Source organism: Electrophorus electricus, chromosome 8, assembly GCF_041902795.1.
Source record: "Electrophorus electricus isolate QZ-2024a chromosome 8, ASM4190279v1, whole genome shotgun sequence".
NCBI lineage: Eukaryota > Metazoa > Chordata > Actinopteri > Gymnotiformes > Gymnotidae > Electrophorus > Electrophorus electricus.
Genome location: NC_137504.1, coordinates 21,614,344 through 21,632,500, shown reverse-complemented (window position 1 = coordinate 21,632,500; position 18,157 = coordinate 21,614,344). Strand labels below are relative to the sequence as shown.

The following is an 18,157-nucleotide window of genomic DNA, read 5'->3' as shown; positions in this document are numbered from 1 at the left end:
ACTACCAATTTTTATGTGAATATGTATGTGAATGCCTATGTGTGTATGTGCACATTTGTGCCCATTGTGTGTTTGGATATGCGTGTGTGTTTGTATGTACATTTTTATGTGTCTGTGTGTGTGTGTGTGTGTGTGTGTGTGTGTGTGTGTTTTAGGTCTCCAGCCGAGTGTCCCAGCAGGAGACCCCAGCGCAGAGGAAGTTGCAGCTCACACAGTGTCTCCGCCTCCTCTGTCACCAGTGTGTCCAGATCGCCCAGCAGGTAGCGCCAAATACGGGCACGCACTCCTGACCCCGCCCACCCACACTCCAGCCCTGTCCACTCACACTCCTGACCCCGCCCACCCACACTCCAGCCCTGTCCACTCACACTCCTGACCCCGCCCACCCACACTCCAGCCCTGTCCACTCACACTCCTGACCCCGCCCACCCACACTCCAGCCCTGTCCACTCACACTCCTGACCCCGCCCACCCACACTCCAGCCCTGTCCACTCACACTCCTGACCCCACCCACCCACACTCCAGCCCTGTCCACTCACACTCCTGACCCCGCCCACCCACACTCCAGCCCTGTCCACTCACATTCCTGCACCTAAAAACATCTTAACTGTCACTCTATCAGGGTCTGCACAAGTCCTCCCCTAAGTCTAAAACATGTCTAAAAACATGGAGGCTACTTAAAAATTGGCTCGTGGTGTGTGTGTGTGTGTGTGTGTGTGAGGTGAATGACTGTGTGTCTGCATGCCCCCCCAAGCGGTGCACGGTGCAGTCCCGCAGGGGGCTGTTGTTTCTGGTTGACATTACGCTGTGCGCGATTGGCTGCCGCATCTAACCGGTGTTTGGGTTGGATGCAAAAGCACCGTGCAGTGTGCTGATCGCACAGCATCTCCGGATACTGCAAAAGGCACTATAGAAGCGTGGCGTCACCTCGTTTTTGATTGGCTGCCCGCAGGTCAAACCCAAAGCACCGCACAGATGGATACAAGCCCAGTGGGAGGTCCAGCCACAGTCCGTCTCTCTCCCCTGGCTCGGACCACGCGGCCCACCGGCAGAACGGCCGCCATGGCGACCGCGTCCGGAATGGCAAAGACTCCAGACCCAGCCACCTGGAGGGGGAGAAAGTGAACAATGTATGTAGTCTCGTCTATTTCGTCTCTTCACCCCACCCCTGCACCGTCTACTCGAGCCCCCCCCCCCCCCCTCAAAATGGTATCTCCCTCTTACTCTCAGTGCCTCCCATACTCACTTAATTGTTCTTATTCAGTCGCACCTGTACGAGCCCATCCTTGTTTCTGTTTATTTGTTTATTTGCCTCTTTGGCACAGTTTTGTAACTATTTTCATCCTCCGCTGGGTTTCGCGTTTGCTCGCTAAGGGTCTTTAGAATAGCAGATAACTCTCCTCTTTGAGCTGCAAACACAGCCTCAGTGGCATTCGAACGGCGCTGGGGGAGGATGTAGGCATTAAGCGTCTGCGTGCCGGTTCAAAGGCACAACTGGCGTTCCGCTCGCGTTTCTGAAAATAATAACGCAGGCGAGTCACAACTGAGTATCTCGGTTTGCGGATGAATGCACTTTTGAAGCAATTCTAAACTTAGATGTAATATGTTCTAGCAATAAGAAACAACAGGAGGGGTATTGTAGTGTTCTACAGAAACTACACCTATTGAAATATTGTACTCAAAGTTTTGCACCCCTGTGAAGTAAGTTTTCGACAGGACAGAGGGTCACTGACGCCGCACCTATCCCTCGCACGGCACCTTCCTGAAATGAACGCGGGCGTGGCTGAGCGACTGAAGGAGGTGGTTTTGCCAAACATCGATTTTGGTCATGAAGACCTCGCTGCACAGCCGCCGTTCGGCACAGCGACAAAGATCACTAGGGATCAGACCCCCAGCAGACGGCAAATTTGGTCTCAGGCGGGTAGCTCAGGGAGAGATAGAGCGATGGCATCAAAACAGAAGAGTTCCAACCCTGTCGGAGCAGGCAGCTTCATCCCAGTCTGCTGCCTCCATTCTGGTCTGGAATACCATTTCGAGAAGTGTTGCAAAGTAAAGAACATTTGCGCTCTCCGGAAAAGGAGCAATGCTCTGTGGAGTGCACGACATGTAAATAACACAGTGGACAAGCGTGTTTCTAATGTTTACCACCGTAAGGACCTGACAGTCTGACACACAGCACATTGAGTCTTCATGACTGGGTGTTTGCCTACCTTAACTGCTGGTCAGACTTCCTCGTAGTGGGTTTGCATGCATTTGTTTGAGGAGGTCTCATTTGCTCGCTCTCTCTCTCTCTCGTCTCACTCACTTTGCTTCATCCGTCTCTATTTCCAGTCCCTGCCTCCGTTGATTCACGTTGATAAATGCTCGACCTTCTCTGTCTCGTTTGTGTAAAAAAGCACTCATGTGCTTTGGAACTGGACCAAGTGGGTTAAACTGGGTATGTGCATTTCATGTCAATACGGTTTGACCGCTCATGTTCCGCCGAGTACCAGGGCTGCCCCCCATCCCCGCCATCCCCGGAGAGGGATCAGAAGTGACAGGTGTTTGCTAGGTCTCTTACCTGCTTCTTGTGGACCACCATGCTGGCCTGCATGCTACCTTCTCGGCGGCAGTACCACCTATGTCAGAGTGCCCCCTTGCGTCGACTGTTTCATTGCAGTTGAAAAAAAAAGATTTTTTTGTTTAAATCAAAGGAAGCGAGATAATGACGTGATGAATGCAGACAATCGGGCCTTTAAGGAACTTTTCCACATCGCTGGTTCCTTGTGAAGCTGAAGCAGCTAAATGTCATCGCCGATTACAGAGTCTTCTCGTAACGCAATATTTAATGCTGACTTTGCGTCCCATGACACGTAGCTCAGCGCTGCGAACACGGCTTCCTTTTTTTCTTTCTCCACGTTTCAGTCTTTTTATGTCTGTATTGTTGTTTTTACAGCGGGAACTGGAAAACTAAAAGGGACAGTTAATATCCGGTGAAGGTGTTTGGAGTAAAGGGACCCAAGCCATTTAGAATGACAGCTAACACTCACTAAACACAACCACTCCAACTGCCCCCCAACCCCTAAAGCATTCCCAAAAACTACCCTTCTTTATCAACTTGGGGACATTTGTGTACAGTTGCTGAGAGCAAATGGTAACATTCAGTAAAGGTTCTGTAGACTAAGAACAAAGCCAATGAAGCATCATGGTATTAGTTATTTTTTTTAAAAAACCTGAAATGTGACTGGGGTCCCTTTTCTACGCGCTGACCTCTCCATCCTAGCAGTAACTGGCCTCCACCCCCTCCACCCCCTCCATCTGTGACGTGCGGCTCTTTTCTTTGTCATCCTGACATGCTTCCTGTCCCGTTAGCCCAAGTCTGCATGTTCATTCCCTCCCCCGTTCCATCCGGCCGGTCTCCCCGTCCGGCCGGTCTCCCTGTGCAGCGGGTCTCACTCCGTCCCTCATGTGACCGTATTATAGCCACTCTAACCCTCCTGACCTTTAACCCCACACGACGGCACACGCGCCCAAGCGAAAAGCACAGCAGTTCATGTAGACTCCCCCCCCCCCCCCCCCCAACGCTTCTCTTTTGCTCCATTTCGGTTTTGTTGGGTTTTGTTCTTTGGTTTTTTTGGGGGGGATGTGGGCTGAATCCAGTTTAGTTCTGGTTTGTTGGTTTGGTCTCTTCTTTGGTTTGTTGTCCAAATACTTAGGCTGAGATACTAAAAGAATTCATTGTCTTTTTCCCATTTCGCTGCGGAGAATTTTCCTTTCTCCTCTCCCTCTCCTTATCCTTCCTTTCCTGTTTTGTTAATATTGCATACGTGTCTCTGGTTGAAATGGAAGGTAGGTAACGCTCTGCCTACGCACGTGGTCTCTATGCAGATGAGAATGTGACAAGCACCCTAGCTTGACTTCAGTGTCTCTCTCTCTCTCTCTCTCTCTCTCTCTCTCTCTCTCTCTCTACCTCTCTCTCTTTCTCTCTCCTCATTTGTCTATGAAAAAGAAAAGAAAAAGATTTGGCGGATTACTTTTTCCTTGTTTTCCTTTCACTTTTCCTAGCAATATGTTCTCTATGATTTTATTCAACTATTTCAGCATTTTTGGTTTTGGTCCCCCCCAATCTCACATTCTCCCTTTTTGCCTTCATGCTCCAGTCTTTAGTCCACTGCCCTCCCGCCAAGTCCGTCACCCTGCTCTCCTTTGTTTAGATAGGCAATGCATTCATGTTTGTGACACATCCCTCTGTCTCTTGGTGAAATGGTACATTCGTCGTATGATTTTCCCCACCGTTGAACTTTTACACGTTATGATTTGTACTGACTTTATTTATTTATTTATTTATTTATTTTGCCCCCAGTACCGAAATCGTCGTTACCAAAACCCCAAAAGTTAATCCTACACTTCTCTGTGTGTGTGTGTGTGTGTGTGTGTGTCATAACTGTTAAGGAAGAACAATGATTTTTTTGTTAATTAGCGTTAGGGCTGCTGGCTGTAAAAGCTTTCAGAAGGGTCTGTTTCGTGATGACGTAGCTCACCAGGTAGCGCGTGACGCTATTGCCAAGGTCCTGGGTCCAGTTCCCGGGTAGCACACATGCCGTCTTATAGATATATGTGTAAGTTGCTCTGCATAAAGGTGTCTGCCTCATGCTGTAAATGTACTGATGTCCATGCACTAGTTCCTGATTCTGTGTCGGGGTGATCACAAGGTCATGTTGGATGTCCTTTTTTGGTTAATGGAGTGACTTGTTCTGCTCCAGGTCCTGGTAAAAGAAAGATACCTCAAAGCAAGCTTATTTTTCTTTTATTAAACGTTCCTCTGGAGTGGTAGGTGCCAGTCGTCAGAGGTTATGAGTATTAGACTCAAATGGTCACACTCCACTGAAGTTATACAGAGGAAGCAATTTCCTTGCTTGAAAGTTCCATTTCCAGAATCCAAAAGAGGCCAATTTCTCGTATGTATCTAGAAACTAAATATGAAGTGGTCAGAGTGTCTTATTTTGATGTTTCTGTGCATGCTTGCTGTGCTGACCCCAAACTCAGTCTAACACAAACCATTAGCTTTCTTCTTCACTTAAACACCAAAACATTTCACTTTTAGTGGCTAACAAGAATACACGCCTGCAAGGCTGTGGGAAGTAGGGGTGTGGAGGGTGCTGCCCCCTAGCAGACGGGAGAGGACCTGCAGGTCCGCAACTGTAATTAAAACTCCCACAGCACCCCCACTTAAAACGTTCCCATGGCTATGCATGCCTGCAACAAAAAGATTAGATTAGAAAAGATACAATTTGCTACTTTCAAAGCAGGTGGTTCTGAAAACCTACTCAAAAGCCTCCACGCTCACTATATATATATATATATATATATATATATATATATATTTACATATATATATATTTACATATATATTCATATATATTCCCCCCTTCAGGACTAAATGATTAATCAATTCTATTTTTTTTTTTCAAAGTTAATTTCATTTGGTGTGTTTCTTGAGTTTGAATTTCATGCATTGTCTCATGCTCACTACCAGGGAAGGGTGTTGTGACTTTTTTCTCTTGCACTTTGTGAATCTAATGATGCACTTATGTTGCCCCACTTTCCCCTTCTCTTCATACCTTACCTACTAAAGGAGGGAATGCCACTTTATTGGTAAGTGGATGTTAACCAAAAGGGAGTTAAAACAGAGTAACCATTAAAAAAAAAAAAAAAAAAAAAAAAAAAAAAAAAAGGCGGGAAATGCGTCGCTGTTCACACCTCAGCAATTGTCTGCAGGAAAAGCAAAATCCACAAGCAGAAATTTACTGTTGACTAGAAGAGCAGTTGTTTTCTAATTCGATTGAATCTATACTTGTGAATCTTTATTTTGGTTCCTCCATTTCTGTGATGTTCCGTCAAGTTGTCTTGATTTTTTGTTATTTTTTTCTAGTTTTTTCTTCTTTTACTTTTTTGTTTGTAGTCATTTCTAAAAACTTGACAAAGTCCTCCTTTTCTGCTCAGCTCTTCAGTATCTGTCGCTCTCTCTTTTCTCTCTGTTCTCCTGATCCTGATTTGTTTCACAGTTTTCCATATTTTCCCTTTTCTTCCTCTTCTGTTCTGTTGGGATTATAATTTTGAGCTCTTTTTGTTTTTCTTGCATGCCGAGTATTGCATGCGCTGCACCATAGAGGACTGTCTATAAGTCGTATAAAAATGATCCTAGCTCTTTTCTTTTAAATACTTACCTTTCTTTGGCAAAGTACACCATAGCGCGCACACTGTCAGGTGAAAACTATTCTAATTTCAGTATATTTTGTGATTTCCCTTTCTTTCTTTTTCCTTTTTTTTTGGTGTCCTTTCTCTACAGAAGCTACGGTCACTGGCTTCCTCCTCCCCAGCTGAAGCACGGAGGCAGATATCGCCCAGTGTAAGGCAAGCAAAGAGCCACGGTGCCCCCTGCAGGAGCCCTGGAGGACTGCAGGCACATGCCCAGGTTGCTGAGCCAGGGAAGGGGGACCAGAGGCAGCAGAGGGGAGCCAAGCTCCCTTCCGAGTCGTCTGGGAGACGGGGTGGTCGGCAGCGGAAACAGGGGAAGAACTGCCACTCTCCAGACCACAGCAGTGACTCCCAGACTGACCTCCAGCCTAAAGCCAGGAACACGCGTCAGAAGTGAGTGATCGTTATATGTGCTTTGCCGATCAGCCGGTAGCCGGGCCTTTTCTAAATAAGGTATAATATGTATTTTTTGGGGGGTACGCTGCATAATACAAATAATACAGAGATAATAACCTACTTAATATCATTTTTACTGCAGCTGTGCAAAGCAGTCAGACCATCTAAGGATTTGAAGTGAAATGACCGAAAACAGTCAGTGTAGGTATAAATAACCCCCAAAGATTATAAAGGACTCTTTATTTATTTTTGTTTGTTGTACTTGTTCTGTATTTGATTGAACATGAATTAGTAGCCTTGCAGGCAGAAAGGGGCATGAGAGCAGGTGTGAAGTCCACAACAGAGAGACACAACAGTTGTGAAGTCCACAACAGAGAGACACAACAGGTGTGAAGTCCACAACAGAGAGACACAACAGATGTGAACTCCACAACAGTGAGACAAAACAGAAGACCGTGAAGTTCAGAGCTATGTTCTTCCTTCTGCTACACAGCACACAGCCTTATATAGCCTCACACAGGTTCATCCAGCCTCATCCAGCCTCATCCAGCCTCAACCAGCCTCATAAAGCCTCATCCAGCCTCATCCAGCCTCAACCAGCCTCATCCAGCCTCACACAGCCTCATACAGCCTCATACAGCCTCAACCAGACTCATACAGCATCATAAAGCCTCATCCAGCCTCAACCAGCCTCATCCAGCCTCACACAGCCTCATACAGCCTCATACAGCCTCAACCAGACTCATACAGCATCATAAAGCCTCATACAGCCTCACACAGCCTAGTCCAGCATTATCCAGCATCAACCAAGCTCACACAGCCTAATCCATCGTAATCCAGCCTCATTCAGCCTCACATAGCCTCATCCAGCCTTATCCAGCCTCATCTAGCCTCACACAACCTCATCCAGCATTATCCAACCTCACCCAGCTTCATACACCCTCATTCAGCCTCATCATCTGCACGTATTGACATTTCTTGCTTAGCACAAACTGTCCAGGACAGTGTAGTTCCAATGCCAGAGCCCACATTGTTTAATGGCATTCCCACGCTGGCCCACATTGTTTTAATGATATCCTAAATGACTGTGAGCTGAACCAAAATGACTGCTGAAACTAACCTCTATATGGAACCACCAGGTCACAATGTCTCTCACGGAAGGTGACGATGCCCCAGCTTCCAAGAATTCAACAAACTACCTGAAATCCAGTCGCTTTTGCTGTCTACACATCTAAGTCACTCCCTGACAAAAAGAACAGAAATATAATTAAAAAGAAACAAGGCCAGCATCTTCAACACCCGAGCAACAGTGGATGCAAATGGCACCCAAAGGAAAGGAAAAAGCCACTTGCGCGTTTTGCCAGGATAAGAGTCACCAGCTCCATCGGTGTCCAGGCTGTGTGACAGAGTTGCTGGAATGTAGAAGGGCCTGCGTGAAGGACAGTAATCTGTGCTCCGGATGACTAAGACCTTGTCATAGAAAATCCAGAGCAGAGCGGTGAAAGTGAAACCAGCGCTGCTCCATCGCTTAGCGTCAGCGGTGAAGGTCGCTTGTTTAGCGCTTCCACAATGATGGATGACAAGATAACCAGAATCCATCCACGGATGTTCACGCGGGGACACATGGAACAGCCAAGCAATCGAGCCATCTGACAGCAAGTGCAGACAAAGCACCTCCTGTACTCAGATGAGAAGTGGGTCGCTTAATTGGTTAGAATCGTCCCAGAACTCTAGTGTCCAGTCAGGATATATCAGGCAAAGACGATGATCTCTGCTCTGTCCTTACAGACGTGGGTAGATGCTCGGTACGTCATTCTGACACACAAGGATCCGGCGGTCATTGTAACTCCCTGCGGTAACTCTGATGAATGAGTTCAGAGACGCTCAGGGAAACAACAAAAATATGGATCTCTTTGTTTAATTAAAGGAAAACATAATGAAAATTGAACACAGACATTATGAAATGCCAGTGAGAAAACAAAAAGAAGATTACATTACCTACATGAAAGACGTCATTGAACAGTGACGTGGGAGAGGTGTGTGATGGAGCTCAGGGTGAAAAGTCTCATACCTCATACCTCACCGCTGCAAGGGTTCGAAGCGTTTCATGTCCAGGGGAGTCATTACAACCACCCGTGTTTCTTATGCTGAGAAAAGGGGACTTAAGCACACCCCCTCAGGCAGTCAGAATGAAAGTGTCTCTTTTTGGGGGCGGTGTGTTCACCTGGCAGTGGAAACTATGGACCGCAACAGCCTGCCAAAGGGCACCATTCAGCTGGTGAAAGAAGCTTTCATAAATTTGTGTCGGGTGACAATGCTGTTCTACAGGGTGTTCCTTCGTCAGAAGATACCGCAGACATAAAAAAAAGAGAAACTGAAAGTCACAGTAGGAGAAAAGGCAAGCTGGTCTTGCTCATTGGGAATAGACAGACTAACGCAGGGCTGACTTTGGAGAGGTGATTAAAGCAGAACTTTAGCACTTCTCAGAAGGTGAGGCATGATCCTATCTGAGCCTGAAGAATGAGAAAGATAGTCATTTCTTGTATTTCTCTGCTGAAGGGTCCTGCTCTGCTGAGGCTGGAACTAACAACGGTGCTCGTCTCAGTCACGGTGAGTCGTTTGCTTAGAGAGGAGCTTGGTTGCTCTGCCGTGGAGTTCTTTTGGACAGATTCTAAAGTAGTCTTAGCATACAAAAATGACGGCGCGCGACGCTTTCACACCTTTGTAGCAAACGAAAAACCTGCCATGATTCAAGTTCCAGGCAGGGTTTTGATGTTTCAACAGATGAAAACCCAGCAGTCAACGCCTGAAGATGAGCTGCTTTCATCTAATTGGTTCACTGGCCCCAGGTTTCTTTGGGTAAAGGAAATGGAAACCCCAGTGGAGGTGGTTCAGGAGCTGCCACATCTGTTAGGAAGGCCCAGGCACTTCCGACAAAGACCGCAGAACAAAACCCTGTAGACATTACTGTCTTTCATCCTGGTCTCGGGCCATCGAGACAGTAGCACTCCTAACACAGTCTCCTGTGATGTGTTAAGAATGACAAATCAAATGCCATCTTAACAGTAAGCGATCGACAGAGACTTACAAAGTCAAGCGTCCCAAGAAGAGGTCAGCTACCAAGCCAGAACAAGTTTAATGGAGATGGAAACATAAGTTGTACCATCTTCATGTCTTTTTGGACATCCCTGACTCATTTAAGCACCCTGTTGTCCTTCCCAAGGGACATCACATCACTAATTTGTCCATTACTACGAAAGGATAAAACACCAGGATGCAGGCCTTACCGTTGGATTAATCAGACCGGATAAAATCAGATTGGATGGGATCTCCGGATTAAGCAGAGCAGCTGCAAACAATATTTGTCACTGCCTGACTTCTTGAAGGATCAGAAGAGCTCTAGAGGGTCAGAGAATAGGTGATCTGCCAAGAGAACGGACAGAACCCGCAGCACCATTCTAGTACTGTGGAACGGTCATTTTTGGTTCCTTTTTTGACTAAACAAAGTAGTAAACAACATTAAAAGACACGAACGCTTTATTTTGTTTCTGCTCATGAGTCATACATATAGCGATATTAGAAAGCACGTCAACCGATGCGTTCATTAATGGCTGTTTTATTGCTTTAAAAGATGTGGTTTGACAAATTAAGTGTGACCAAAGCGCCGACTTTGTAGGTGCAATGAATTAAATGCTGCTTTGCCAGACATGGGTTGGCTCATTAGCTCTCTTACAGAAAAGCAGTGTGATTTCTTCATGAATGACCGTGGGAACAATAACTAAGAAATGAAAGAAGTGTTTTAAACGCCACCGTGCTGCTCTCCTCGGGTGGACTCGGTAATGCTCCAGTCTTCCGAGGCCATGCCTGTAGTTCCGAGGCCATGCCTGTAGTTCCGAGGCCATGCCTGTAGTTGTCTTCTCACTACTGGAACAGTCCGAACAGTATGGAACCACTCACTGCCGAGCGTCTGATCACCAGGAAATCCTCCACCAAGCAGATTTGGAAGAGGAGACCTATATGGTTGACAGAAGGGGCCAGATCCGACAGAGTCTGCAGTAAATGAAAATATCGATAACGCCACAACATCACAACAAGGCAGTGCTGTCATAACACCAAAATGAGCCTGCAGATAGACATTGTAACGGACACAGAGGAAACTTTACCAAGATGGAGGCTGGAAGCTTGGGAGAATCTCAGAAACTGTTACTGACAAAGACGGACCTGCAAGAAGAGCCAAAATCTTCATCAGAGAGAAAAGACTAGCACCACAGTAACATGTTTACAGTTGGTTCTAGCAGCATTTTTGTGTACATTTTGGTTGGAAACATTTTCGTCTTTAAAACTGAGTTGCGTGCTGTTGCGTGCAGTTATCTGGTAATGAGTTCTAAGGGCTCACTGTGCTTAAGTGTAAGGTTAAGTGTCAAAGCTTTTTAGTTAGACAGCAGACTTATTGTATGCAAAAGTAATGATAAAATGGACATGGGTAAGTTTTTTTTATCATGTTTATTTTCTTACACCTCTTACAGTGGTTTATTGTAATTGTTGTCTGGGTGACCTCATGTTGTAAGTAGTAAATGTGTAATGAACCATCAGCTGAGACTCAAACCGTAACTCAAACGTGTTTTGAGTCACTACGACCGCTGCCAGCACTTTAAGGATCCACCCTCCAAGCACTTTCCTGCTCTTCTCTTCCCTACCAGAGTGAAAGGGTCTCACTCGTCCAAGAGGCACCATCGGGGGAGGGGCTCGAAACGACACCGCAGCACCTCCACGTCCCCGGCTCGGCATAAACACGCGTCCGGCCGGAAGAAGAGCAAATCCCGTGGGAGTCTGCGGCACAGAAGCAGCTCCTGGAGCAGTAGCCGCTCCTCGTCACGCTCCAACTCCAGAGAGCACGCTCCCAGCAAGGCCAAGTCTCCACACACGCGCCAGAACAACTCTAGGTACTCACTCACTCGAGCGTATCCAGTGCCTAGGCGTGGTTTTGAGTGATTCCTGCTCACGCTCACAGCACTGATTCAGTGGGTCCTTGTGCCCTGTTAAATGGGAACAAACTCACAATGCAAATAAGAAATAACTGATGTCCCCTTTCGTTTCCTTCAACCTACAAGTGTATGCGTGCGCAAACACAGCAGCATTCACACACAAACCCAGTACATGTCAGCAACAGACCACACACGCACTCAGGTAATGTTCAGTAATAGGGGCCTGCAGACTTCCTTAGAATGTAAAAATATATGCATGCACATGTGACGCATATTTTTCTGGCATGTGAAGAAGATGGATGAACAACATACCGCATTGCTGAAATACTATTTTTATGAATGTAACAGTATATTAATGTAACTAGACGCTGTTGTGCAGACAGCCAAGTGCTCTTATGGTCTAAGTAAAAGTTGCAAAACTGTCAGTTGGAGGGACAATCCTTGGAGGGAGCAGAAAATGTCCGTGAAAGGCAGGATGATTGCTTTCATTGTAGGGACATTTGGACATTCCATCTACACACACACAAGCACACAAAGGATGTGGAAAGACCCCAATATTTGTATTTGGATCTGTATTTGTTCAGGCAGCAAAAGTATTTGAATAATAGCGTAAGTAGCCGTGAAAAGGAGAGCCAAAGCCAGGGCTTGAAAAATGGGGAAAATTACATACAGAGAAAGAGACCTGTTGCTATTTACAAGAAACAAATGCTATTTTTGCCCAGCTCTGTGCTGCTTGTTTTCTGTGGGGACAAACAAATACACACACACACACACACACACACGTACACAACCTCTTTTGTTGTTCCTATAGGGAGAGGGACAGCCCGCACTACTCTGATGCCGAGAGAGCTCGCCGACGTTCCCGTAGTTACTCTCCCATCCGTAAGAGGAGGAGAGACTCCCCCAGCTTCATGGAGGCCCGAAGGATCACCAGGTAGGCCGGATACCCTCTTCCTCAACGGTCCTGTTGCACTAAAAACACCAAATATAAGCCAGGCTCACCACAGCCTTCTGAAGCACCATCTTACAGGTGGCCATGCCTGCTTCCCCCCGACAAATTCATATGTTGTATTTTGTTCATTTGACACAAAATAAAAAGGTTTTAGCCATTTATCCTGAAACCTTTAGTTTGCCTCAGTCATGTGACTAAATGAAAAGAGTTCAATTTTGTGTAATCTGTTCTGTTTCCAAACACGTGGCTTCTTAGTTATGAACATCATTTGAGTTACTCATGTACATATAACGTTTGATATAAAGCAACACAGGTGCGTGCTAACACTGACATCTAGTGGCCATTGTGCCTATTGCAAGCTTCCAGTCATAACGTTTAGTGTTCCCAGAGCCATCACATCAACAATATCAGTGCAAGCAGGTGTAATATACATGATAGATTGTTTTATTTTTATTTTTTGGAAGATTGCTCTGGTGTGGGAATCATAATATGAGGAAAAGAATATCAGCCATATTTATATAATTGTCAGCAATATTATTTAATGTAAGGCAATCAATATACTTACCCAAATTGCCAGTCAGTGTTATGAAGCTGACAAATATGCATATTGTTCTTAACTTTAATTTCCTCTCAAGGTGCAAAACTCTCCAAGATACAACAGCATGCGTCCATCATGCGTTTTGTTGAATGTGTTTCTAGGGTAGATCAATTTGGTGCTCATTTTTTCACTCCTGTACAAAGGTCCTCAGCAGACATCAGACACCGGAATGTTGGCGAGCTGAACTCGGGGTTACCGTGGTAACTGTTGCCGAGCAGCAGGACCCTCCTAGGCCTTGTCTCCTCGGGAACGAGTTTGGTGAAGCAGCGTCCCTAGAGTGCTCTCCCCCTGCATCCTAACCCCTTTCTTCTTCCTCCCTCTAATAAAAAGCACTGTATGTAATGACTACTGCCATCCTATGGACACTAATTTAACAACACGGTTAATGGGCAAAGGTGACATCAAGAGGCTTTGTGAAAGAAAAAACCCCAAAAACCTCCTCTTATGCAGTTTGTATATAGCACAGCAAAAGTATTACAGGCATATATTTTGCATATATATTAAATATGTTTTACAGATATATAAAATTAAGTTTAAATGCAAAAGATCAAACTGAATGATCCAAAAGGTACAAAAATATAGAGCAAAACAGTGGGCATATGAACTCATAGTCTTGAAGATCAATGTGTGCAAAAGCCTCTTGATAAACCTCATCACCCACAGGTCGCTCCGTCTATCCATCACACAGTGCTTTGACAGATTTCTGTCTGGGGAACAGCTCAGTTTGCCAGTAACACAAGCTGAATGGGTGCTTTGGGGTGACACTCTGTGTGTGTGTGTGTGTGTGTGTGTGTGTGTGTGTGTGTGTGTGTGTGTGTGTGTGTGTGTGTGTGTGTGTGTGTAAGTGTGTGTGTGTGTGTTGTATGAGCATACTGTAATCAGTGAAGTGTGTATGTATGGTTATAGATGTATTGCAGGGTTGTGTGCATTAACACAGACTAACAGAAGTCCTGTAACTCTTCCTGCAGAAACTAATTACACCGCAGCTCCTTCTTGCGTCGTCCTTTTTAAACCATTAGACATCTATACTTATATCATCTGCGTTCTCAAAAATATCAGTGAAAATAAAGGTCTGCACGTTACGCCCAAGATAGCCGATGTCTCTCTCTTTTCGCCCTGTGCTCCCTGTAGTGCGCGTAAGCGGCCAATCCCATACTACAGGCCGAGCCCCTCCTCCTCCAGCTCGGCCAGCAGCTACAGCCGGTCCAGCCGGAGCCACAGCTACGCCAGCTACTCCAGCTACAGCCGGAGCCGGAGCGGCAGCCGGAGCGGGAGCCGGAGCCGCAGCAGGAGCAAGAGCCGGAGCCGGAGCCGGAGCCGGAGCGGCTCGCGCAGCCCCAGCCAAGCGCGCAGTTACTACAGCCACAGCAGTTATGAGAGCCCTGGCTTTTGAGGAGCGGTGAAAGCAGTGGAGGGAGGGAGGGAGGGAGGGAGGGTGGATGGATGGATGGATGGATGGATGGATGGATGGATGGATGGATGGATGGATGGAGGAAAGAACAAAACAACAAATAATCCAAATAAGGCAGATTACTTTTATCTTTCATTATTTTACAAGTCATTAGTGTAACTAAAAGGGTTTGATTGATGTAATGATCACTCCAGTCAACATCATACCTGTTCTTATGTTTTGTTTTATATTGTTTTGAGAGAGAGTGTGTTAAAAAAAAAATCTTTTAAAATAACTGGAATTTAGTATAATGCCAGGAAATGTTCAAATACAGCGTACTTTTTGTCTTAAAGTGGGTAAAGAAGAACTATTCCCTTGGAAACAATTGCATTCAAACAGAACTTTCAGCAGTTTCAAAGTCTTAGGCAAACCTGGTAGGAATAGCACAGAAGCATTCAAGTCATGAATTCATAGAAATTGTTCTGCTGTATGCAGTAAAGCCAATGCTGCAAACCGACACATTTGGACTGACCCCTGGACTGCAGAAGCCAGCAGAACAAAAGAAAGTAAAGCACTTTTTGGGGGAGAGGGAGCGGAATTCTTCCAAGCCGCAGAAATAACAAAAACGGTCAGCAGCTGTGACAGAAAGCCAGCGCTAACTGACCAGGTGCAGGGAGACGAAACCTCCAGCACAGGCTATGAACAGACGACGGACGGAGCCCATCTCCACGGACATTCTGTAATATTCTTCCCCCTAAAGACTAAAAGAACAAACGGTCACGTTTCGCTCGTGTTTTGCAAACGGAAATCGGGACCGAGTGCTTTTTCATCATCAAAAAAAAAAAAAGTATTATACTGTATGTAGACTGAGACGGTGGCTAACCTGCGACCTCTGTCTGTAAACTATGCACTGTATATCCCGCACTGTCCTATAGTACATACAGCTTTCTGAAGGGAGGACGTTCGCATGGCGCCCAGAGGACAGGCTAAATGCTTGTAAAAGCCCGACAGGACATACATGCGGGGGTTACATTTTCGCTTCTGGGGTCTCGTTGACAGCTCTGCTTTATTTCGACCCTGTCTCACTTTGTTTGGCTATTGTTCGTGCGTACACGAGGAGCTTTGAATTCATCGATTTGGTTAGTTATGTACAGTTAGTATAATCTGCTGATTTCGGTACCTACCCACTGTACGTTGGGACACCTGAGACCAGGCTGCAAAAATACACATGCACACTTCGGTTTCGACCATATTTATTTAGCAGTGTACTAAGCTATTTATTTAATTATTTGTTTGTTTATTTATTTATTTATTTCATATTTATCGTGTATTTATTCACTGTGTATTTAGTCACACTTTTAAAGGAATTCTGCCGTTTTTAGAATGAATGCTTTTTGATTCCCGGATATAAAAAAAATGAGCATAGAAAGAAATGTGAATTTTAAAATGTCTTGGATCATTTGGTTTCCACAAGGACTTCCTGTCGAAGGCCTGTTGGCCTTCTTTTTGATGACGCCTGTTTCTCTCTGAGCAGATTGCCCGGTGGACTAATGGTTCCCGCTCACCCTGTAAAGCAGAGCAACATATCCACTCATAGCGAGCCTCGCTGTCTGCTCTTATGTGAGCGGGCTGGCTCTTCTGTGAAACGCGGGGATATTTTGACATCTCTTCCTGCGTGGAGCTACTTTTCACCTAAAAACTTTGCACGGAATGATTCGTGAGAGTCCTTATCAAGCTTGTGATGGTTAAAGGCCGCTTCGAAGTTTTAAGGGGCAGCTCTACCCAGCGGTCTAGGGGTAGTCGGGAACACGGCCCAGGAATCCACGTTACTGTCCCTGTCTGGCTTTGGTAGATTGGCAGAAGGGAAAAAGATGCAATCAGGGACGTCCTTCAGTCTTCCTCCGCCCTCGCTGCAACCCGTGTCTCTAACAGACTTCTCCGTGTGATCCAACGACCTGTTCAGTACAGAGACGCCACGGCGCTCATCATGGGAGTGTATAAAAGTCTGTAGATGTAGTGTACTAGTTATTACTATACAGGAAATAAAATATATACCAATGAAAACCCCCAAAACAACTTGTGTTGTCATAACTTTAAGGCAAGAATAAGAATATCATTCTTCCGGTGAATGGGAGTGTCTGCAGCTTTTACATCATACTTCAGGGGGCGCTGGTGTACTTTTTGCATATAATTTTGCTGTCTCGCTGTCCCTCGAGTGTATGACTTTAGCGAGTGTCTAGAATATTCGAGTGTGTTCAGGCTCAGGAGCACAGGTTGTATATAAGCTCTGTGTCCAGTTCGACAGAGCATGTCTAAGATATATACTCGTGTCAGATTTGCCCCTCTAAATTAGAGCTCTCCCTATATATGTGAGAGTTCCTTCAATACTTGTGAGGTTTTAGTGCGCAAAGTAGACTCAGCTGACATATGGCATATAACACAGCTCCAGTGTTCTAATTGCTACTAGGAAACGAAGCTCACTTTTTCATGTGGTCTGAATATTTTTGGATAATAATGTTTCACACCACTGCAGTTTTCTCATGCCAGGTGCTTATGTTGTGTGACAGGCACAAAGGAACAAGTGACAGAGGCAGAAATGTATAGTCTTCTGACACACACACACACACACACACACACACACACACACACACACACACACACACACACACACACACACACACACACACACCAGGAGAACTACTCATTCCCCTGGGAGAGTGCTCCTAGTCAACCCAATCCACATATCACATAACTGCAATATTGCTCTCACACACACTCATATTACAAGTGCTCATGTAAATAAATACATCCATATACAAAACAATATATCACATGATGGTGCCAATGCAGATTAAATAAAAGCCATGGTTTAGAAAATTACCCAAGGGCTTAATAATAACCCTGTACATTCACATGTAAGAACTGACACACAATCTTACACAATACATCTATCTATCTATCTATCTATCTATCTATCTATCTATCTATCTATCTATCTATCTATCTATCTATCTATCTATCTATCTATCTATCTATCTATCTATCTATCTATCTATCTATCTGTGTGTGTGTGTGTGTGTGTGTGTGTGTGTGTGTGTGTGTGTGTGTGTACATAAACGGATGCATATATACATACATATGGTATATATATCCATTTACAAACACTAATTTATAAAAAAAAAAAGAAAAGAAAAAAAAAGAAAAGGTGTAATAAAGTTTGTCAGCAAATCACAACTTCTAAAGTTATTTCAGAATATGTAAGAATACCAGCCATAAATCTAAAGAGATTGTGGGAATTTGAAGGCAATTCTTTAGGTGGATATATGGATGTACAGACTGAAGCAAAAACAAAACAAAACTAAGTAAGCTGTCTCTGTGTGTGTGTGTGTGTGTGTGTGTGTGTGTGTGTGTGTGTACACATTTATTCACCTTTCTAACCTGTTCCTGTTCTGGATATAACAGCTGTGTTATGACCTCTGGGTTCACAGTCATTCCAGAACATTCTGAATGGCACTTATAAGGCTGGTCTCATTTTGGACTATAGGTGTCTGTAGAATGCTGTCAGTGGATTCTCCTTTTAGAGACAAGGCAATACCCA

At 45.2% G+C, this 18,157-nt stretch overlaps 1 protein-coding gene and 1 long non-coding RNA gene across 4 annotated transcripts in view; one reads left to right on the top strand and one right to left on the bottom strand.

The window, feature by feature from the left end:
* Positions 1 to 14,599, top strand: part of srrm3 (serine/arginine repetitive matrix 3) — a 75,669-nt gene extending 61,070 nt beyond the window's left edge. For 2 of the 3 annotated variants that reach the window (XM_081719378.1, XM_035527633.2), the window contains 6 exons: positions 156 to 260; positions 954 to 1,131; positions 6,330 to 6,631; positions 11,335 to 11,577; positions 12,431 to 12,553; positions 14,301 to 14,599. In XM_081719378.1, the coding sequence (XP_081575504.1) occupies positions 156 to 260; positions 954 to 1,131; positions 6,330 to 6,631; positions 11,335 to 11,577; positions 12,431 to 12,553; positions 14,301 to 14,562 (1,213 nt within the window). In that variant the 3' untranslated portion in view covers positions 14,563 to 14,599. Of the gene's footprint in view, positions 1 to 155; positions 261 to 953; positions 1,132 to 6,329; positions 6,632 to 11,334; positions 11,578 to 12,430; positions 12,554 to 13,312; positions 13,450 to 14,300 lie in introns of those variants that run through there. The other variant, XM_035527634.2, reaches the window with a different exon arrangement.
* On the bottom strand, positions 6,816 to 13,375 carry LOC145658993 (uncharacterized). Its single transcript, XR_014124924.1, has 4 exons — positions 13,137 to 13,375; positions 12,411 to 12,591; positions 10,798 to 11,670; positions 6,816 to 10,647 (listed from the first exon to the last, which is right to left on the bottom strand). It is a non-coding gene; the product is annotated as an uncharacterized LOC145658993 (long non-coding RNA).
* Positions 14,600 to 18,157: the final 3,558 nt, after the last annotated feature.